Source organism: Cetorhinus maximus, chromosome 17 (assembly GCF_964194155.1).
Source record: "Cetorhinus maximus chromosome 17, sCetMax3.hap1.1, whole genome shotgun sequence".
Taxonomy (NCBI): Eukaryota; Metazoa; Chordata; class Chondrichthyes; order Lamniformes; family Cetorhinidae; genus Cetorhinus; species Cetorhinus maximus.
Window position 1 is genome coordinate 61682775 of NC_135895.1, and position 24317 is coordinate 61707091.

Genomic DNA, 24317 nt, shown 5'->3' on the forward strand with positions numbered 1-24317 from the left:
CATCACCTGAGCTCGGGATGAGAAAAAGAGCTTATTCTTCAGGCAAACTGTGGCAATCCAACAATTGCTGCTGGAGTTGTAGATGTAGATGTTTGGTGAGGACAAGGTCAAATCTTGTCTTTGACTCTCTCCATGGTCAAAAACCTGCCTTCACACAGAGAATAACCAGTTAGGAGAGGTAGTGGCCTCAATTAAAATCTGACAGAAGAAAATACTCCAGTTATGTTTAGATCAAGTCAGGAATCGAAGCCTGGATTTGACCCTGGCTCAAATGTTTACCAGAGAGTAGGAAGCATGGAATAAATATCGGCCTAGGTCAGATTCCATTCCCAAATTCTTGCTGAATGCTCAGCGATTGATACCACTGAATTGGATTTAGTTTCCTATTAGCTAATTGTGTCATGATCATTCTTCCTTTGAGCTTTTCCCTCTTTCTCCTACTTGCAATATCACAGTATCACAATCATGACTCATCTCGCTATCTGCTCCTCTAACTCACTTTCCCAGAAGCTTAAAAGTGTAGAAATCCTCATTTCCTTTTGTCCTTTGTTCCTCATACAATCCGTAAGCTTTTAAAACACACATTTAGCATCACAGTCCCTATATTTCCTGATTCAACTACTTTTATTTTTTTCAATGTTTGCGGCATCCTACACCAGGCATCCTAGCCTTTCAGCTAGGTTGCTCAATTAAAAATAACCCCTGGGACAATACTGCTGTAAATATTAAAATCTAGAAGTGGCATACATACCGTCCAACAGCTAGCTCTGTCCTCCAGTCTTTTTTAGCTCTCCTAACATCAGCTGGGCCGTTACAGGATCTGGCACCAAATGCCCTCTATCCAGATACTGTTTAGCCAGGAGCTCAACTTTTGTGGAATCCAAAAAAAAATTGTTTTTTAGTATTAAAGAGAAACAAATGGACCAAAAACACATTTCTTCAATATTGAAATTTGAACTTCTTGGGTGTATTTTCTAACGTGTTACTAAGATGTACTTAAAAGAATGTCAGATGCAAAATATGGCCTGTGATCTGTTAAGGTAGGAATTGTGGCTTTACTACTGGCTTCAGGGTTCCAACATTTTAAAGAGGGTGAGTTCGGAGATGGGGAATCAGCTATGGTTCTTGTTCCTGATCATTCCCCAGTGGCCCTGGTAGAAATTGTACATTTTTACACATCAAGTGAGTATTAGGCTAAGTTGAAGAGCTCCCATATTCACCACAGGGGTGCAGAGATGCCAGAGCACACTGGAGCACCGCTCCAGCACCTCCAACCAGGGCCCAGGGAGGAGGGTGCCAGGAAGCAGAGAGCCAGGGCCCAGGGGAGGAGAGGCTAGCTGCATGGCCCAGGAGAGAGACACTGCAGAGGAGGGGAGGAGGCTGACTACTCGTGTGGGAGATTGTGTGTGTCTGCATGTGTGGGAATGGGAGAGAGAATCTGTGTGTCTGTGGGAAAGAGAGAGAGAGAGAGAGAGAGAGTGTGTGTGTGTGTGGGGGGGTGGGGGGGAGGGGGATGTTGGGGAATGAAAGAGCGTGTGTGTGTTTTTTTTATTCATTCACAGGATGTAGGCGTCGTTGGCTGGGCCAGCATTTATTGCCCATCCCTAATTGCCCTTGAGAAGGTGGTGGTGAGCTGCCTTCTTGAACCGATGCAGTCCAAGTCATGTAGGTACAGCCACAGTGCTGTTAGGGAGGGAGTTCCAGGATTTTGACCCAGCAGCAGTGAAGGAATAGCAATATATTTCCAAGTCAGTGTGAAATGCGAGCGGCAGCACTCAGCGCTGCCTGTGTTGGGAGGGGGAGGAGGGCGAGCGCACACAGCGCATGCGCACGGGTATGTGCTTGAATATCTCCCTAAGGCACAGAGCTGCCTCAGGAAGATGAACAGTTCTCAAAATAAAAAATAAAGATGATAAAAATGTTATAAAAGGAGGGGAGGTGATGGCGTAGTGGTACTGTTACTGGGCCGGTAATCCAGAGACCCAGGTTAATGCTCTGAGGACCTGGGTTTGAATCCCACCATGGCAGATGGTGGAATTTGAATTCAATAAATATCTGGAATTAAAAGTCTAATGATGACCATGAAACCATTGTTGATTGTTGTAAAAACCCATCTAAGTTCACTAATGTCCTTTAGGACATTCCAACACTCCTTTAGGCTGCCCTTTAGGGAAGGAAATCTGCTGTCCTTACCTGGTCTGGCCTACATATGACTCCAGACCCACAGCAATGTGGTTGACTCTTAAAAATGCCCTCTGAACAAGGGCAATTACAGATGGGCAATAAATGCTGGCCTAGTCAGTGATGTCCACATTCCATGAGTGAATAAAAAAAAACGTCTCCTCATGTGACTCTGTCACATGAGCAGGGACCTGTTATTAATTAAATTTTAAAATTTTTATTTTATTTTTATTTGCTGTTCCCGCCCTGGATGAGGTTTCCAAAAAATGCAAAGGGTACTTGGCGTTTTCGCCTGCCCGCCAATGTAAGGTTGGACGGGCAGTGAAAAAATTCTATTAATTACTTTTTTAATGGCCTTATTAGGCCTTTTAATTGTTGGTGGGTGCACTGCCAACTCCGGCACACACCCCCACGCCCCCAACCCCAACCCCAACCGAAATACCACACATTTGACGTCAGGACACTCGCCCAACATCATCACGTGTCATTTTACACTTGGTCAGGTCGGGCAAATGGCCGCCCGACGAGATAAAAATTCAGCCCAGAGTTGTGTGTGTGTGTGTGTGTGTGTGTGTGTGTGTGGGAATGACTGAGAGAGTTTGTGTATGGGAATGAGAGAGAGAGAATGTGAATGTGGGAATGACTGAGAGAGTGTGTGTATGGGAATGAGAGAGAGAGAATGTGAATGTGGGAATGACTGAGAGAGTGTGTGTATGGGAATGAGAGAGAGAGAATGTGAATGTGGGAATGACTGAGAGTGTGTGTGTATGGGAATGAGAGAGAGAGAATGTGAATGTTGGAATGGCAGAGAGAGTGTATGTATGGGAATGAAAGAGAGAGAATGTGAATGTGGGAATGACTGAGAGAGTGTGTGTATGGGAATGAGAGAGAGAGAATGTGAATGTGGGAACGACTGAGAGAGTGTGTGTATGGGAATGAGAGAAAAAGAATGTGAATGTGGGAATGACTGAGAGAGTGTGTGTGGGAATGAGACAGAGTGTGTGTGTGTGTGTGTGTGTGTGGGAATGAGAGAAAGTGTGTGTGTGTGTGGGAATGAAAGAGAATGTGTTTTTTTTTATTCATTCATGGGATGCGGGCATTGCCGGCTAGGCCAGCATTTACTACCCATCCCTAGCTGCCCTTGAGAAGGTGGCAGTGAGCTGACTTCTTGAACCACTGCAATCCATGTGCTGTAGATAAACCCGCAGTCCTGTTAGGAAGGGAGTTCCACGATTTTGACCCAGCGACAGTGAAGGAACGGCGATGAATTTCCAAGCCAGGATGGTGAGTGATTTGGAGGGCAACTTCCAGGTGGTGGTGTTCCCATCTATCTGCTGCCCTTGTCCTTCTATTTAGTAGTGGTCTTAGGTCTGGAAGGTGCTGTCGAAGGAGCCTTGGTGAATTCCTGCAGTGCATCTTGTAGATGGTACGCACTGCTGCTACTGTGCGTCGGTGGTGGAGGGAGTGAATGTTTGTGGAGGTGGTGCCAATCAAATGGCTGCTTTATCCTGGATGGTGTCAAGTTTCTTGAGTGTTGTGGGAGCTGCATCCTCTTAGAGATGGTCACTGCCTGACACTTGTGTGGCATGAATGTTACTTGCCACTTGTCAGCCCAAGCCTGGATATTGTCCAGGTCTTGCTGCATTTGGACATAGACTGCTTCAGTATCCGCAGAGTCATGAATGGTGCTGAATATTGTGCAATCATCAGCGAACATCCCCACTTCTGCATTATGATGGAAGGAAGGTCATTGATGAAGCAGCTGAAGATGGTAGGGCCAAGGACACTACCCTGAGGAACTCCTGCAATGATGTTCTGGAGCTGAGATGACTGACCTCCAACAACCACAACCATCTTCCTTTGTGCTAGGTATGATTCCAACCAGTGGAGAGTTTTCCCCCTGACTCCCATTGACACCAGTTTTGCTAGGGCTCCTTGATGCCACACTCAGTCAAATGCTGCCTTGATGTCAAGAGCAGTCACTCTCACCTCACCTTGGGAGTTCAGCTCTTTTGTCCATGTTTGAACCAAGGCTGTAATGAGGTCAGGAGCTGAGTGGCCCTGGCTGAACTCAAACTGGGCGTCAGTGAGCAGGTTATTGCTAAGCAAGCGCCGCTTGATAGCACTGTTGATGACCACTTCCATTACTTGGAGAGTAGACTGATGGGGCTATAATTGGCCGGGTTGGATTTGTCCTATTTTTTATGTATAGGACATACATGGGCAATTTTCCATATAGCTGGGTAGATGCCAGTGTTGTAACTGTACTGGAACAGCTTGGCTAGGGGTGTGGCAAGTTCTGGAGCACAAGTCTTCAGTACTATTGCTGAATATTGTCAGGGCCCATAGCCTTTGCAGTATCCAGTGCCTTCAGCCATTTCTTGATATCACCTGGAGTGAATGGAATTGGCTGAAGACTGACATCCATGATGCCGGGGGCCTCCAGAAAAGGCCGAGATGGATCATCCACTCAGCACTTCTGGCTGAAGATTGTAATAAATGCTTATCTTTTGCACTGCTGTGCTGGGCTCCTCCATCATTGAGGATGGGGATATTTGTGGAGCCTCCTCCTCCAGTGAGTTGTTAATTGTCCACCGCTATTCTCGACTCATTGTGGCAGGATTGCAGAGCTTAGATCTGATCCGTTGGTTGTGGGATCGCTTAGCTCTGTCTATCACTTGCTGCTTATGCTGTTTAGCACACAAGTAGTCCTGTGTTATAGCTGCACCAGGTTGACACCTCATTTTTAGGTATGCCTGGTACTGCTCCTGTACTCTTCATTGAACCAGTGTTGAGCCCCTGGCTTGATGGTAATGGTAGAGTGGGGGATATGCCAGGCCATGAGGTTACAGATTGTGTTTGGGTACAATTCTGCCGCTGCTGATGGCCCACAGCATGGGTGCCCAGTCTTGAGTTGCTAGATCTGTTCAAAATCTATCCCATTTAGCATGGTGGTACACAACACGATGGGGGGTATACTCAATGTGAAGGCAGGACTGCGCGGTGGTCACTCCTACCGATACTCTCATGGATGCATATCTGCGGCAGGCAGGTTGGTGAGGGTGAGGTCAAGTCTGTCTTTTTCCTCTTGTTGGTTCCCTCACCACCTGCCACAGACCCAGTCTAGCAGCTATGTCCTTTAGGACTTGGCCAGCTCGGTCAGTAGTGGAGCTACTGAGCACATTCTGTGTCCTTGCCACCCTCAGTGCTTCATGGAGGAGCACTGATTCATCACCTGTGGGAGGGTGATACGTGGTAATCAGGAGGTTTCCTTGCCCTGACCTGATGCCATGAGACTTCATGGGATCCGGAGTCGATGTTGAGGACTCTCAGGGCAACTGCCTCCCAACTGTATACCACTGTGCCACCACCTCTGCTGAGTCTGTCCTGCTGGTGACTTTGTAGCAGTTTGTTACAACTGAGTGGCTTGCTAGGCCAATTCAGACGGCATGCAAGAGTCAATCACATTTCTGTGGGTCTGGAGTGACATGTAGGCCAGGCCAGACCAAGTAAGAATTACAGATTTCCTTCATTAGATGTTTTTTTTTAAAACAATCATGGTTCATAGTCATCATTAGACTTTTAATTCCAGATTTTTATTGAATTCAAATTCCGCCACCTGCCTTGGCAGGATTCAAACCCAGGTCCCCAGAGCATTACCCTGGGTTTCTGAATTACTAGTCCAGTGACAATACCACTCACTACACCATCACCTCCCCTTCCTATGTGGGAATGAGGGAGAGTGAATGTGTGTATGGGAATGAGAGAGCGTGAGTGTGTGTATGGGAATGAGAAAGAGAGAGAGTGAGTATGGGAATGAGAGAGAGTGAGTGTGTATGGGAATGAGAGAGAGAGAGAGAGAGTGTGTATGGGAATGAGAGAGAGAGAGAGTGTGTATGGGAATGAGAGAGAGAGAATGTGTGTATGGGAATGAGAGAGAGTGAGTGTGTGTATGGGAATGAGAGAGTGTGTATGGGAATGAGTGAGAGAGTGTGTATGGGAATGAGAGAGTGTGTATGGGAATGAGAGAGTGTGTATGGGAATGAGAGAGAGAGTGTGTATGGGAATGAGAGAGAGAGAATGTGTGTATATGAATGAGAGAGAGTGAGTGTGTGTATGGGAATGAGAGAGAGTGAGTGTGTGTTTCGGAATGAGAGAGAGAGAGAGTGTGTATGGGAATGAGAGAGAGAGTGTGTATGGGAATGAGAGAGAGAGTGTGTATGGGAATGAGAGAGAGTGTGTGTGTATGGGAATGAGAGAGAGAGAGAGAAAGAGTGTGTATGGAAATGAGAGAGAGAGAGAGAGTGTATGGGAATGAGAGAGAGAGTGTGTATGGGAATGAGAGAGAGAAAGAGTGTGCGCAAGTGCGCGATGACTTCAGGACGCTCGACCGACATCATCGCGTGTCATTTTACACTCGGTCGAATTGGGCTCATGCCCACCCAATGTGCATTATATTCTGGCCAGAGTGAAACAATGGGAATTTGCATTCAAAGGGAAAAATATGTATAAAGGAGCGAAGGCTGTGTGTAAACGTAGGCATTTTAAGATCTAACACATGTGAAAAGCCTTCCGCATCTCGCCTCAAGCTGCTGTCTTCAAAGAACTGAAGTTAAGAAAACTCACTTTGAATTTGACTGGTTCTGGGTGTTGTACATCACCTTCCCTGGGTCTTTTAAAATCTATGTGTCTTACTGTTGCCTTATCGAAATTGTAGGGGATTTAGAAGTTATCATAGCAGTAATTTGTAGATCTATGTATGTATTTAAAATCATTTCTTCTATTAATAAAGGCATAATTTAGTTTGGTAAGAAACCTATAAGACTTGGTGGTCTTATTACTACTGAATTCAAGGCATGCATTTTGAAATTTATACAAATTACACAACAAATTGTGGCAGTTGTTTCAAGATTCCCTTTGGGATTTGAACAACTCAGCATTTACCATAACACCTCCCCTTGTTCTTCTGACTAAAATGTATCACTTCACACTTCTCTACATCAAATTTAATCTGCCACATGTTTGCCCATTCCACCAGCCTGTCTATATCCTCTTCAAGTCTATCACAGTCCTCCTTACAGTTCACAATACTTCCAAGTCTTGCATCATCTTCAAGTGTTGACATTGTGTCCTGTACACCCATGTCTAGGTTATTAATATAAATCGAGAAAAGCAGTAGCCCCTCTACATACCAACCCCCAGTCAGAAGTAAGTAAAGAATTCTGTAATTCATGTTTTTAATAGTCTTGAATTGAATAATTGAACAGTTGTATAATGAAATTTTAGCTATGCTAAAGTCTAATGATTTAAAATATCACATGGTTCGAAATAAAATGCCTACTGGCACTAATATTTTTCACTTAAAAAACAAAGTTTTACTGATGTTTGGGGACTTAAATAATTAATACATAAGAAAACAACATAATAGTAGATTTAGCAATGATATGGCCAACACATTTTCTTAGGGGTCCTGCACCTCAACATTTAGCACTACACCCCTGATTCACCACAAAGGCGAGAAGTAACCATTACACTATTAAATACAATTCATCAAAAACTCAAAATATATAGTAATCCTTTATTGTTTTAACATAAATTTTGAACAGGGAAGGTCGTAAACCCTCACCCCATAAACAGATGTTACATTTACACTACAGCACTATGTTTGAGTTATAAGGACATAAAAACAACACAACGTAAGGGGAGGCGGTGATCTAGTGGTAACGTCATTGGACAAGCAATCCAGAGGCCCAGGCTAATGCTCTGAGTCTAAATCCCACCATGGCAGGTGGAATTTATATTCAAAATATAAAATCTGGAATTAAAAACTAGTCTAGTGGTGACCATGAAACCATTGTCGATTGTTGCTAAAAACCCAGCTGGTTCACTAATGCCCTATGGGAAGGAAATCTGCCGTCCTTACTGGTCTGGTCTGGCCTACAGCTGACTCCAGACTTACAGCAATTTGGTTGACTCTTAAGTGCCCTCCGGAATGACCTAGCAAGCCATTCAGTTGTATCAAACCGCTACAAAGCCTAAAAGGAATGAAACCAGACAGACCACCCGGCATCGACCTGTTGACCTGGCAACATCATGCTTACTAACATCTGGGGACTTGTGCCAAAATTGGGAGAGCTGTCTCACAGGCTGGTTATGCAACAGCCTGACATAGTCATAATCACGGAATCATAGCTTACAGACACTGTCCCAGATACTACCAGCACAATCCCTGGGTATGTCCTGTTCCACTGACTGGACAGGCCCACCAGAGGTAGCAGCACAGTGGGAAGCAGTCGGGAGGGATTTGCCCTGGGAATCCTCAATATCGACTCTGGATTCCATGAAGTTCCATGACATCAGGTCAAACATAGGCAAGGAAACCACCTGCTGGTTATCATCTACCGCTCCCCCCTCAACTGGTGAAGGAGTAACCCTCCATGTTGAAAACCACTTGGAGGAAGCCCTGAAGGTGGCAAGGGCACTCTGTACTCTGTACTCTGGGTGGGGGACTACAATGTCCATCACCAAGAGTGGCTCAATAGCACCACTACTGACTGAGCTGATGAAGCCCTAAAGGACATAACTGTTAGACTTAGTCTTCAGCAGGTTGTGAGGGAACCAATAGAGGGAAAAAAACTACTTGACCTCATCCTCACCAATATCAGTATCAGATATCTGTCCATGACAGTATTGGTAGGAGTGACCACCGCACAGTCCGTTAGGAGACGAAGCATCATCTTCACATTGAGAATATCCTCCATTGTGTTGTGTGGCACTACCACTGTGTTAAATGGGATAGATTTCGAACAGGTATGGCAACACAAAACTGCGCGCCCATGAGGCACAGTGGGCCATCAGCAGCAGAATTGTACTCAACCACAATCTGTAACCTCATGGCCTGGCATATCCCCTGCTCTACCATTGCCATCAAGCCAGGGGATCAACCCTGGTTCACTGTGGAGTGCAGGAGGGCACTCCAGGAGCAGCATCAGGCATACCTAAAAATAAGGTATCAACCTAGTGAAGCTACAACAGAAGACTACTTGTGTGCCAAACAGCAGAAGCAGCATATGATTGACAGAGCTAAATGATCCCACAATCAATGGATCAGATCTAAGCTCTGCAGTCCTGCCACATCCAGTCGTGAATGGTGGTGGACAATTAAACAACTCACTGGACGAGGAGGCTCCACAATTATCTTCATCCTCAATGATGGAGGAGCCCAGCACATCAGTGCAAAAGACAAGCAGAAGCATTTGAAACAATCTTCAGCCAGAAGTGCAGAGTGGAGGATCCATCTCAACCTCCTCCGGAGGTTCCCAACTTCACAGATGCCAGTCTTCAGCCAATTTGATTCACTCCACATGATATCAAGAAATGGCTGAAGGCACTAGATACTGCAAAGGCTATTGGCCCTGACAATATTTTGGCAATATTATTGAAGACTTGTGCTCTAGAACTAGCCGTGCCCCTAGCCAAGCTGTTCCAGTACAGCTACAACACTGGCATCTACCCAGCAATGTGGAAAATTACCCAGCTGTGTCTAATCCTCAAGCTTATGTAAATAAATTACTGTCAAGGGAAAGAAAGAAAGAAAGAAAGAGAGAAAGAAAGAAAAAGAGAAAGAAAGAAAGAAAGAAAAAGAGAAAGAAAGAAAGAAGAGAAAGAAAGAAAAAGAGAAAGAAAGAAAGAAAAAGAGAAAGAAAGAAAGAAAGAAAAAGAGAAAGAAAGAAAGAAAGAAGTTGTTGGGTTAGGAGGTGTATTCCTGCGATGTGTATCTCTTTAAATAAATGCTTATCAAAGTATATAAAGATAAACTCTTATGGTGCTAGTGGCTTTCTGGAGTATTAACACACGCTCTCAGTATTGTTGTCAACCTATCTTCCCCCAGAGCTTGGCACTATCTTGTATGCCTATATAGCAGTGACTACACGCCAATAACTGCAATCTATTGTTTGACAGATTATTTTAAATATTGTGAAGATTTAAATGATGGAATGTAAATGAAGGTTTTTTTTAAACTAATAAGCAGCTTATGAAATTATTGAATAGAAAGCCTAAAAGCAGGTTGGTCACCTGCCCTCTCAGTTGCAGATGTTGCATGGAGCATAAAAATGAAGAGGGACCGAGGAAAGAATCAAACTAAGAAACTGAGCAACGGGGTAGTTAATGAGTGCTCTGGGTATTACAGAAATGTTAACACTGATGCTCAATTGCCAAAACTTTGTTGCAATAGGGAGTACATTTGTCATGTAAAGTTAAAGAAAAGTAATTGTATACAATGGAGAGGTTTATAGTGAGAGATTAGTAAGAAGAACCTGGCACAAAGCAGAATATACACACAGCAGCTCATTCACCTTTCACCAATATTCCATATTTGTGCTCGTGTCTACACTTGCTGCTGAAAATTAATTGATTTAAATATCTCACTTAGCACTCTGCAGAGTCATCTTGATTTACTTAAGTTGGTAACCTCATAGGATGGGAAAGGATGAGGGAGAAATATGTCAATAAAACATATATAGAGTAGATTTATAGGGTACATTTTCTAAGTTCCAAGATTACCCTTGGCCCACTCCTATTTCACATGCACATGCTGCCTCTCAGTGACATCATCCAAAAATGCAAAGCGACATTCTTCATGTCTGCTGATGAGACTCAGGTCTTCCTCACCAGCGCCTCTCTCGACACTTCCACTGTCTAAATTGCCAAGCCACTTCTCTGACATCCAGTAACTGGCTGAGCAGAGATTTTCTTTAACTAAATGCTGGGAAGCTGTAACTATTGTCTTTGGTTCCGGGTACAAACTCGGTTTCCTAGCCATCGACTCCATTCTCCCTGGCAACAGTTCAAATTGCACAGACTGTTCTTGCCTTGGTGTCATATTTAACTCGAGATGAGCTCCCGCCCACATATTCGTGCCATTACTAAGGCCTCCTACTTCCATCCCTGTATCATCACCTAACGACACCCCTGCCACAGATAATCTACCATTCAAGCCCTCATCCTTTGCTTTGTTACCTCTAGACTTGACTATTCCAACACACTCCTGGCCCATCTTCCACCCTCCATAAATGGAAGCCTATTCCAAAACTCTGCTGCCCATATCCTAACTTACACCAAGTTCTGTTCACGCATTAGCCCTGCTGTCGCTGACCTACATGGTCTCCCATTTAAGCAATACTTCAATTTTTAGAATCCTCATCCTTGTTTTTAAGTCCCTCCATGGACTCATTCCTCCATATCTCTGTACCTCTCCCAGCCCTACAAACTGGAATTTACTACCTGGTTTAGCAGTGGAGACAGAAACCCGCAGCGCATTTAAAAGATACCTGGATCTCTGCCTGCAGTGCTGTAACCCGCAAAGCTATGGACCCAGGTGCTGAAAGGTGGGGTTAGAATGGCAGCTAGTTTTTTTATTTTTTATTTTTCGGCCAGCGCAGACACAGTGGGCTGAATGGCTTCTTTCTGTGCTGTAACTTTTCTATGGTTTTATGTTTCTATCTTTGCACTCTGATTCTGTCCTATTGAACATCCCAATTTTAATCGCTCCAACATTGGTAGCTGTGCTTTCATTTGTCAAGGCCCTAAACTCTGGGATTCTCTACCTAAGCTTCTCAACCTTTCTACATCTCTGTCCTCTTTTAAGACATTCCTGAAAACCTACTTCTTTGGCCAAGCTGCCTTAATGTCTCCTTATGTAGCTTGGTGTCACATTGTGTTTGATAATCTTCTTGTGAAGTGCTTTGTGCTGTTTTACAACGTTAAAGGTGCTAAACAAATGTAAGTTGTTGCTGTAACATTTTGGACTCTTTTCCCTTGCAAATGTGCAGGACAAACCCATGAGTGTTTATAAAGCATATATTCACTGATTGATGTAGTGCATTCGGTGAAGATGACCATCACCCTGATGCATCACAAGTGTCGGCAGCATTCATTTGAGAACATGTGTTGAGAATTGGATGAGCTGACTGAGCTGGGCTGAGGGATGCTGTGGATGAGTGTCACTGCCTCCTGTGCTGTATTCCTCAGTGGACATATTATCTAATGAGAAGAAGACAGCATGTGGCCACTGAGGCTGACCCCGGAACACCTTGTTTGGGAGAGTATTGCAGGTTCCTGGCTAGGTATAGGTTGGTTCCATCTCATGGATGCGAGGAATGGAGAAGGTTGCTGCTCTGATGCTGGCCGCTGTGTTTGAGACAGTGTTGATCCTGGTGGTCGACCTTTTCACCCGGAAAAGCACCTGATATGGCAGGGTGTCCATGATGGTGAATGAACCTTTCACCCCTTTTTAAAAAACTCCCACTCCATTGCAGTAACTCCTTCTGCACCCAACTCAGGCTCTAGCCAAATCCCCTGGCAGCTAAGAGGAGTCTAAGCATGTTGCAAAGCCATCGCACTATTTGGAATAGAACAGACCGTTCCCCTGGATGCCCTGGATAACACTTATCCCTCAACCAGCACCACTGAAACAGGTTATCTGATAGTGACTGATGTCCAAATTAGTTGCTGCAACTGGCTACACAAGAGCGACTGCATTCACCATGGGTATAAAGAGCTTTGGGATCTCCTAAGGAGACATACTTTCTTATCTCAAAATGCTGTAAAATGCATCCAATAGGTTGTCAAAAATAAAACTTTTCTGGGAATGAGATGGTCGTTTTGAGACCAGTCTGGAAAGGTCAATTAAATATGCTTTTCACTTGTAAAATTGCCACGGTTACACTGAGCTGCTGACAGTGTAACATATACGTTGTGCTACCTGCACACACACACACACATACAAGGCTGGATATTGCCGTGTACATACCAGGGTCTGACCTTATACTCGAGCGCAGGAAATCACCTGTCGATAAGTGTTCGAGCCCAAAGCTTTTCGCAATTCTCTGGGAAATAGTCCCCTTCCCGGAGCCAGGGAATATTTTGGAAGCCATCTTTCAGACGGTAATTGAAGTTAAATTCGGTAAAAAATTATTGAAGCTGAGAGAAAAACGCTGGGGGGACCCCGAAAGGAGGTAAGAAAAAAAACACCATAAATTCATAATTCAGACCCAGTTCCAGCAAATATACATCTATTTACAAAATGTGCCACAATTTGTTCTTAAACCATATAAAATCTGCTATTCTTACAATTAAAATAATTCCAGGCTCAACCAAGTCCGAATTCTCTATTCACATATCACTTGAAAATATTTTTTTTAACAAAAACTTTTTACAGTAAAGGTATTTAAATTCATTTCTACTCCACAGTAAAAATAACATTTCTTCCATTCAAACATGCAGACATTTTCCCATACAACTGTCAAAGACTTTTACAAGCTGGGAGCTAACCGGAAAATATTTGAAACATTTTGATTTTTTTTTGTAAATTCAAGCTTACCTTCTCTATAAAGTCATCCTCGCTTTTCTACAGTACAAGGCGTTAACAGGCGCTTGCACAAATTCTCTCAGCATCTGTGGAGGCATCACACAGGCTCTCGCTGTGACAGTCTGCATTCACTCTTGGTGAAAACAGTGTCAAAGACGAGACAGATTTCGGTCGATGATGAAGATGACCATGTCTGTCCCCTGGCAGTGGAAGGGTTTGGGCTCACACTGCCCGAAGGCACCCTGGACCCTGTAGTTCAAGCGATGCCAATTGCCAGAGGCAACATTGGCAGAAACTACAAATAACCAAGTCATGGCTGCATGATTAGAGCACCAAAAAAGCGCATGTCCTTGTACAATACGCAACACCCCAACCCCCACAACCTCACACTGGCTCTGGGTCAGACTGGAGTATTAACAATAATAAAAACAGAAAATGAGAAGATGAAAAAGATTCAGAAATTCAGAAGAAGTCAAATAGACTCGAAACGTTAACCCTGTTTCACTCTCCACAGATGCTGCCAGACCTGCTGAGCTTTTCCAAAACAGAAAATGCTGGAACAGCTCAGTGTATCTTGTAGATGGTACACACTGCTGCCACTGTGTGTTGGTGGTGGAGGGAGTGCATGTTGAAGGTAGTCGATGGGGTGCCATTCAGCGTGCTGCTTTGCCCTGGACGGTGTCAAACTTCTTGAGTGTTGTTGGGGCTGCATTCGCCCAGGCAAGTGGAGAATATTCCATCACACTCCTGACTCCAGTATCTAATCTGCTCTTGTGGTCACAGTATTTGTGTGGCTAGTCCAGTTCAGTTTCTAGTTAATGTTAACCCCCAAGATTTTGATAGTTGGGGATTTAGCAATGATAATGACATTGAATGTCAAGGGGCAATGGTTAGATTCTCTCTTGTTGGAGATGCTCATTGCCTGGCTTTTGTATGGTGTGAATGTTACTTGACACTTATCAACCCAAGTCTGAATATTGTCCAGGTCTTGCTGCGTTTGAACACAGACTGCTTCAATATCTGAGGAGTCACGAATATTGCTGAACATTGTGCAATCATCAGCAAACATCCCCACTTCTGACCTTATGATGGAAGGAAGGTCATTGACAAAGCAGCTGAAGATGGTTGAGCCTAGGACGCTACCCTGAGAAACTCCTGCAGTGATGTCCTGGAACTGAAATGACTGACCTCCAACAACCACAGCCACCTTCCTTTGTGCTAGGTATGACTCCAACCAATGGAGAGTTTTCCCCCTGATTCCCATTGACTCCAGTTTTGCTAGGGCTCCTTGATGCCACACTTGGTCAAATGCTGTCTTGATGTCAAGGGCAGTCACTCTCACCTCACCTCTTTGTCCATGTTTGAACCAAGGCTGTAATAAGATCAGGAGCTGAGTGGCCCTGGCTGAACCCAAACTGAGCATCAGTGAGCTGGTCATTGTTGTGTAAGTACCACTTGATAGCACTGTCAGCAACACCTTCCATTGCTTTGCTAATGATCGAGAGTAGACTGATGGGGTGGTAATTGGCTGGGTTGAATTTGTCCAGCTTTTTATTGACAGGACATACCTGAGCAAATTTCCACATTGCCAGACAGATACCAGTGTTGTAGCTGCACTGGGAGAGTTTGGCTAAGGGAGCAGCTAGTTCTGGAGCACAAGCCTTCAGTGCTATTGCTGGACTGTTGTCAGAGCCCATAGCCTTTGCAGTATCCAGTGCCTTCAGCTCTTTCTTGATATCATGTGCAGTGAATTGTATTGGCTGTAGGCTGGCATCTGTGTTACTGGGCCCTCAGGAGGAGGCTGGGATAGATCATTCACTCGGTACCTCTGACTGAAGATGGTTGCAAATGCTTCAGCCTTGTCTTTTGCATTGATGTGCTGGGCTCCCCCATCATTGAAGATGGGGATATTTGTGGAGCCACCTCCTCCAGATAGTTGTTTAATTATCCACCACCATTCATGAACGGATGTGGCAGGACTACAGAGCTTAGATCTGATCCGTTGGTTGTGGGATCACTTAGCTCTGTCTATCACTTGCTGCTTATGCTGTTTGGCATGCAAGTAGTCCTGTATTATAGCTTCACCAGACTGACACGTTATTTTTAGGTATGCCTGATGCTGCTCCTGGCATGTCCTCCTGCACTCTTCATTGAACCAGGGTTGGTCACCTGGCTTGGTGGTAATGGTAGAGTGGTAGATATGCTGAGCCATGAGGTCACAAATTGTGGTTGAGGACTATGCTGCTGTTGATGGCCCACAGCACCTCATGGGTGCCCAGTTTTGAGTTGCTAGATCAGTTCAAAATCTACCCCATTTAGTACGGTAGTAGTGCCACACAACACATATTCACAAATCCACAGAACATGTTGAAGGGTCATGAGGACTCAAAACGTCAACTCTTTTCTTCTCCGCCGATGCTGCCAGACCTGCTGAGTTTTTCCAGGTAATTCTGTTTTTGTTTCATATTATAAAGCTCAAGTTTATATTGAGTGCTTGTCCAGAAGCAGCCACTTTTGTATCATGAGGAAGTATATTTACAATAATCTATTGTTTTTGCAATTATTCAGCTTTCTGTTTACATTAACAAATTAAGTAGGGATTCTAACAGTGTGTACTATGCAGTGAATATTCACTGTAAGGCAAGAATTCAAACAAGAGAAAGTAATTACCCTGGGGTATAGACTTTACTTGGAGGGTATGTTCACCATTGAGTACAGATTCACTCTCAGATGAATGTTCATGCTGCATAAGTGTTCACCATGAAGCAAGAAGGTACCTTGGCGAGGACTCTCTGTGAGGCTGCATTCTTACTTTGAAACAAGGGACTCACCAAGGAATTAGTATTCAATATAATATTGAGGCGGTAGATATATTTAGCATTAGGGAAATTATGCTTCAAGCTGTAAACCTGCCCCCATTAAAATACCAGGGTGTCTCTGTTGCGTACACACATTCAGGCTACATAACCCCCTCATTACTGTAAGGCCACATTCTTCGCTGGACTACCAGAAGTGGAGCAGCACCATAATTACAAATGAGAAAATAAAAAATGTAACCCTTTATTTGCTGCTAAATCCTTCAGGGATTGGAAAACTATTTACAGGGCATCATTGCAATACAATTTATTGAATGAACTTAGTACAATCGAGCTGTAAGACATCAGGTCACTGCAGGAACTGAGTGACTAACCTGAGTCATGTCTTGCACATTCCTTAGAAATTGGGATCAGTGTGGCATTGATGGAAGCCTGCAGAAACATCAGCACTCCATCTTGTTGGCTGGGATAATGCACAGCATGGGGCTGCCTTCATTAATGGAGGACGGTTGATTGGTATCTGCTTCGGAAAAGGATTAAGAGTTTTACGGATAAACAGAAAAAACAAAAATCAAATGTTGTACAAACACAATGGGGGTTCCTGAACTGAGAAATATCATTTCAAAAAAGTAACTGTTAATTAATCATGTGGGATTTAAGATTTGACTAGGTGTTTTTGTGTTTTGCTTGATAATCTTTTGGCAAAGCAAACAACTTTGCAGAACCTATCATTGGGGGATAAAATTAATTTCATAGAGTCCATGATGGAGAGGATTATACTGTGTCCATTTGATGGCTGAATGGCTTTTTCTCATTCCATTGTTTTCTTACGTTACATGTTTATGTACTCCTCTTTTAATGTTCTTTTTTCAAGGGGTTACATTCTTGGTAAGTCTTTCACAATATTTTCTATTATTTCTCTCACTAAGTTTGTTCCCCTGGCCTGACAGTCCTACAACTAGGGGCAGAAGCGTCCCAAGATTTGCACAAAGTGCGGTAGCGGGTGGGAACAAAGTCCTTTCACCCGCTGGCTGCAATGACAGTTTTTCGCATCATATTGTCCCATTCCCAGCACATCCTGCCTCATTAATAATGCATTCCCAGGAAACACGCCAGATCGCTGGCAGGGTGGCCTCTGACTCACCCACCCCATAGCAAGAGAGTGTGAGAGGTCTGGGGCCTTTAACAGAGAGAGAATGAAAGTGTGAGACCATTAAAGAGCACAAGAGGGAAAAGAGCATGGAGAGCAGCTGATTGATGGGTAGCATTTCTAGTCTTTAAAGTAAAAGTAAGGTCTTTAGTTTGTGTTTAGATCTCTAGTCTTTTTTTTCTCTTTCTCTTAAAGATGGCTTACTAAATATAAGATCAATACTTGAGGCAGAATTTTGCCGTCGGCGAGCAGGGGGCGGGGCCCGCTCACCGACGCGTAAAATGATGCGGGATGACGTCGGGTGGAAACCCCGACGTCACCTCGCCCCATTTAAATTTTCAGGAAGGTGGGGGCGCAGCAAAATCAGCTGTGCGCCTGCCGACCTGTCAATGGCCAATTGAGGCCATTGACAGGATCATTGAAACAATTAAAAGACCTGCCCGTCCAAGCTTAAGGTTGGTGGGCAGGCCAGGAGCCCCGGCAGCAAATATAAAAAACATGAAACCTCATCCACTGGTGGGATGAGGTTTCATGCAGGGTTTTAAAAAGTTCAATAAAGTTATAGGGTAAATTATGAACATGTTCCATCTCATTTGACATTGTCACATGAGGGGGACATGTTAGGGATTTTTTATCTATTTTTAATCTTTTTCAAAGTGGAAGTGATCTCCCTAAGGCTGTGCTTTGCCTCAGGGAGATGTGTGCTTTTTCGTGCACATGTGCAAAAGAGCGCACTCTCGCTTTTGGGGAATCCCCCCACCCGCACAGGAAGCGCATAGCGCTTCCCGCCAGACGTCACACTGGGCGGGCCTTAATTGGCCTGCCCACATAAAATGGTGGCGGGGCCCACTTCTCCAGCGGGGATCAGCTCCCCGCCCGCCGGAGATTGGGTCGGGCCCGCCTGCCCGACAGGCAAAAAATTCTGCCCTTGATGTTGGTGTATATAAAAAAATTATTCTAATAAAGTGTAAAGAGTGGATGGTAGAGGTAGTAGTAATCTTCCAAGAATCCTTAGATTCTGGAAAAGTCCCAGAGGATTGGAGAATGGCCAACGAGACAAAAAACAGGTAACTATAGGCCAGATAGCTTAACATCTGTTGTCGGGAAAATGTTGGCGTCTATTATAAAGGATGTAATAGCAGAGCATTTAGAAATACAAAATGTAATCAACCAGAGTCAGCATGGCTTCTTGAAGGGGAAATCGTTCCGAACAAATTTATTAGAATTATTTGAGTAGTGAACAAGCAGGATAGATAAAGGGAAACCAGTAGATGTAATTTATTTGAATTTCCAAAAAATGTTCGATAAGTACTGTACATAAGGCTACTTAGTAAGATAAGGGCCCATGGTGTTGGGGGTAGTATATTAGCATGGATAGAGGATTGGCTGACTAATAGAAGACAGAGAGTTGGGATAAGGGGGGCATTTTCGGGATGGCAACCTCTAACTAATGGAATGCCACAGGGATCAGTGCTGGGGCCTCAATTATTTACAATATATATTCATGACTTAAATGAGGGAAGTGAGTGTATTATTGCCAAGTTTGTGAATGACACAAAAATAGGTGGGAAGGCAAGTGGTGAGGATAACACAAGGAGTCTACAGAGGGATATAGACAAGTTAAGTGAGTGGGTAAAAACTTTGCAGATCGAATAAAATGTGGGAAAATGTGAGGTTATGCACTTTGGCAGCAAGAACAGAGGAGCTGAATATTAACTAAATGGAGAAAGACTGCAGAAGGCTGCAGCACAAAGGGATTTGGGGGTCCTCGTGCATGAATCACAAAAAGCTAACATACAAATTCAACAGGTAATAGGGAAGGCAAATGGAATGTTGGCCTTTATTTCAAAGGGAATGGAGTAGAAAAATAGGGAAGTCTTGCTAAAATTATACAAGGCACTAGTTAGACCACACCTAGAATACTGTGAACAATTTTGGTCCCCTTATCTAAGGAAAGATGTACTGGTATTGGAGGCAGTCCAGAGAAGGTTCATTAGGTTGATCCAGGGTATGGGGGGATTTTCTTATGAGGAGAGGTTGAGTGGGTTGGGTCTGTACTCCTTGGAATTTAGAAGAATAAGAGGCGGCCTTATTGAAACATATAAGATTCTTAGGGTGTTTGACAGGGTAGATGCTGAGAGGTTATTTTCCCTTGTGTGAGAGCCTAGGACCATAGGGCAGAATCTCAGAGTAAGAGTTAAGATAGGGATGAGGAAGAATTTCTTCTCTCAGAGGGTAGTCAATCCGTGGAATTCTTTACCGCAGAGGGCTACAGAATCTGGATCGTTAAGTAGATTCAAGGCGGAGATAGATTTTTAATCAGTAAGGGAATCAAGACTTATGGGAAAAAAGGCAGGAAAGTGGAGTTGAGGATTATCAGATCAGCCAAGATCTCATTGAATGGCAGACATTGCACCTGCACTGCTACGCGGGCTGAACTGACGCCCTAGTTGGCCTCCAGCAGTGTCAACGCAAGAGGGAAGCAGGGCAGCTCGATCTCACTCTAGCTTCCTCTTCTCCTCAAGGATTCAGCCAGGGACACTTTGGCACCCATAGGGAGGAGGGTCAGCAAGCGCACACACCAGGCACATCAATCTAGGTGACCCCAGGAGTGTCCAGCCCATCCGAGTCCTCGCTTCCTGTGACCCCAGCAGCACCAGTTCCACAGGCCAAGGAGGGTGCTATTGCTACACAGCAGGACCCCAGAAACAGGCCAGGGCCCTCCAGGTCTTGGCCCTCCAGAGGACGCCTGTCAAGGTCAACACAGGCACGGTGTAGCAGTGAGCAGGCTGCTGTAAAAGTCAGGGACCACCACGGCCTAGCGGCAGGGTTAGGAAAGTTAAGAAGATGTGGTTGCACAGTCTGCGCATGGGTGTTAATCACTTGTACATACTGTTCACTATTGTAAATAAATTCCCAAGAATATCTCCTTGCCTATGGCTCCTTGTTATGATGAGCAGTGTTTGTGTCACTCAGATGTGAAACCTTGGTTCCTGCACAATATAAAGGCAGGTGTCTCAGTCCAGGGCCTCTTCCCTGTACAGTGTGTAACATTTAGACCATCAGGCCAAAGTGATGGTCCAGCTTCACACTCACTGGACACATTACTGGTGCCTGCAGCTTGATGGTGCTTATCATTGTTGCCAGAATGTCGTTGGCAGGCGTCACAGAGTTCTCTCATTCTCTCTGTATGCTCTCAGCAGCATTAAGGTGGGGCTGGCCCCCTATCTTGTCAGCATCTGTGTCCAGTGATGCTGTGCTCCTGAAGGGGCCAGGTGCTGAAGGCTGACAAAGGGTTAGATGTATTTAAAGTTTCATGGCTGTGTCTCCATGATATGACCCTGATCACAGAGCGCAAGCAAGCTGCCCTCAGCCAGAAAGGAATCAGACATTCGCAGAAGCAATGTGAAGATCTATGGATTGTCCTCACGGCATATCGTCATCATCCGCCTGGAATCTAGCGACTATTAGGGTCTCTGCTGTGTCTCCATGACGTGAGCCTGAACACTGAGGGTATGTGCGCTGCCATCAGCCACACAGGAGTTAAACGTTCACAGATGCAAGGTGAGGATGTTAGGACTGTCCTCACTGCATCTCGTCATCATCCACCACGAATCTTGTGGCTATTAGGACCTCCTGAATGCACCTGCCTCATCTGGCCAGTATGATGGCCTCATTGCCGGCATCCTCGCCTTCGAGGACCTCATCATCATCATCTCCTTCGACGTCCTCCTCATCGGAGGAGATGTGCAGCTCCTTCATCTCCTCCTCAGTCAGGTAATCTCCCCATTGCAGTGCCAGGTTGTGTAGCACGCAGCAAGCTAAGATGATATGCAACACCCTCGGTGGTCTGTATTGCAGGTCTCCACCAGACCTGTCGAGGCACCAGAACCTCATTTTCAAAATGCCCATCATTTGCTTCACCAAAGTCCAGGCTGTGGAATGAGCCTCATTATACCATCATCAGCCACATCCTCCGTGGGTGGCTCTTGCCCCCGAGGAGCCAACCCTGCAGCCTCCCTTGACCCTGGAAGATGTCAGGGATCTGAGACCTGCTGAGGATGTAGGAATCATGGGTGCTCCCTGGGAATTGTGTGCAGACCTGTAGCATGCGTTTGTGGTGGTCACACACCAGCTGAACATTCAGCATCTCAATATCAGCCCTGCTCACTGGAATCATCCCCCAACATCAAATTTACCTGACATGTCACCATGACTTCAGAACACTGTGCTTCATGACTGCCTTTAAAAGGCTTGCACCCGGCGACCTGAGCCTTCGAGGGGAACTCGAAGGTGAGTGCACACAACCTTGTGCAGCGATCGCGAGCATCGCCTGTAGGACATCAAGGAAATGCGCCGCACATCCATGGGGGTGCCTGTGCCAGGCAAGTCGCTTTTTCCCAGCTGGCTATCAGAGGTGCTGAAGTATTGAAATTATGTCCCCGATGTGCTGCAGCGGGAAAAGCAGCCTGCCATTGACGGGTGAAATGGGCGATTGTAAACTGGTTTCACGACGGTGTGAAACTGATTTTAGGCCTTCTCGCCATATTCCAACTCCCCCACCCCCGCACCCCCACACCTGCCATGACACCCGACACCAGTGGGGCTGGAAAATTCCGGCCTAAGAGGACAGGGTTCAACCCTCACCCGGGCTGCTGCAAACACCTCATTCTGCCAGCCGTGAGGAATCAGCAATGAGTGTGTTGATCCTATAGGACTTTCCCTTCCTCATTGCGAGAAATGAAGCAGGATTTAAGCCTGTGTCAGTCCTTGCTGTACATCATCACAACATAGTCACATATTAGTATGTATGTGGTATCACAGCGCCACCTGTTGGCTTTCAATTCTAAATATTGAGTGAAAATCTCATAATGGGTGGAATCGTCCCAGATTTGCACTAAGTGCAGTAGCGGGCGGGTAAAACAAAGTTTTACCCACCGGTTGCGATGGCGGGATTTCACAACCTATTGTCCCAAACCCGCCACATTGCTTATGCATTCCCAGGAAACATGCTGTTTCCATGCTGGGCGGGCTCTCATTCACCCGCCACGCCATCACACCGCCGCTTCATCACGCCAGGCACCACATTTAAAGTACAGCTGTACTCAGTGCTTCCAGCCTAGGACTGCAGCAAAGAAGACATGGCCCCGAAAGGCAAAAAGACTGCAGCCCTTGAGCACCTTTTGGATGCCGTTGAGGCCCGCTGTGATGTCCACTACCCCCACTCTGTCCGCAGGTGGGACAGCTACGTTACCACTACGGCTTGGTAGGCGATGGTAGTGGTGATCAGTGCCAGTGCTGCACAGAAGAGGTTGGCCATCCAATGCAGAAAGAGGATGAATGATCTCATCCATGCAGCCAGGGTATGGCAACCATCTCATCACTCTAAACTCACACACTCAAGCCCATCACACATTCACTGGCATCTCACTCACTGCCAGCTCAAAGGACATCACCATTCACTCTCTCACATAAACCCTCACATGTCCATCTGGCCTCATCTCCTCTGCCTCCTCAGGCTTCACCATTTTGAGGCCACTTTGCACAGATCAACATGTGCCCCCACACACACTCTGGGATACCCTTCTTCCCCAGTGCAACCCTTGCCCTACAGCCTCTTCCCTTGCCTGAGGCCACTTCTCCCCCTTCCCTAAGCAAGGCCTTGCCCTGCAGCTGTTGAAAAGCCACCCTCATATGGCTGACCTGATAGGTAGAGACCTATCCATAAGCCCCTCTAAAAGTGATGTGGTGCTGTCTGTGAAGCCTAGCACTAATGACTGAGTGCTGACTGAAGAAATGTAGGCAAACAAATCTTGAAGTAGCGAGCGAAGTGCAGCTCCCAAATGCATGCCTTATATTTGCTGTTGTGAAATACATCAGCATGTTTTCCCGCTAACGTGGGCGGATGACTCAGTGGGAGTGTAAGTCTAGCGTGCTGACGTGATAATGATATGCTGATGTATTCAATGAGGTTCCCAATGTCCGATGGTGGGGAATGCGATCCGCTATCGGCAGGCGGAGCGGACGATTGCAAACTGGTTTCACGACGTCATGAAACTGATTTTTGGCCTTCTCGCCATGTTGTCCGCTCACACCATCAAACACGCCCGACACCAACAGGCACGGAAAATCCCAGCCAATGTTTCATGCAAGATTCTGTTACAATATTTAGTGTCTTTTGGTTGAGGTCACTATGATTGCTCTGGAATGATCAGGTCTGATTATTGTTATGAATTTCACCATCTTCAGTTTTAAAAAGGTATTATCTTCATGTCTGGAAATTGGAAACAATGGAATAGTGCCATTTTCTGATTTTCGTTTTCCAAAAAATGTTTTATAATCTTCCTCTAATCTTCTCCCTAAGTCATCAGTTCTTTTCCAACACTGCCAATGACTCTCCCATATCTGGCCATTTTTCATGCATGAACCATGTCACTCTGTGTTAGAAGGCTAATAAATGATGTAAAGGATTACAATTGGATCCTATCCTAACTTTACTTAATGTCCAGATGTGCATATTGTTTAACAGGGGTAATTGGCTTGTGACCTGCGATGGAACTCTAGTTAAATTTTACCCTCATAGCAAGGAAGTACAAAGACTAGTTTTAACATTCCAAGTGCTGACCTGGTTGAACTTAATTAATTCATCAACATATCGGGAATAAAATCTGGGATCATTTTTACCTCTATGATTTTCTTGATGCTACTTGTCTATATTTGACAGACACTCAGTGATCATTTGTCTGCTGTCACAGATGAAAATCAGCACTTCTCTTAGACCCTCACTCCAGTTGCTGTA

At 45.1% G+C, this 24317-nt stretch overlaps 1 protein-coding gene across 1 annotated transcript in view; it reads right to left on the minus strand.

Annotated features, from left to right (window-relative positions):
• Positions 1–13118, minus strand: part of ak4 (adenylate kinase 4) — a 54051-nt gene extending 40933 nt beyond the window's left edge. The window contains exons 1-3 of the mRNA XM_078561771.1: positions 13006–13118; positions 4033–4046; positions 767–868 (exon numbers count right to left, since the gene is read on the minus strand). Coding sequence (XP_078417897.1) covers positions 767–868; positions 4033–4046; positions 13006–13118 — 229 coding nt within the window. The remainder of the gene's footprint in view (positions 1–766; positions 869–4032; positions 4047–13005) is intronic.
• Positions 13119–24317: the final 11199 nt, after the last annotated feature.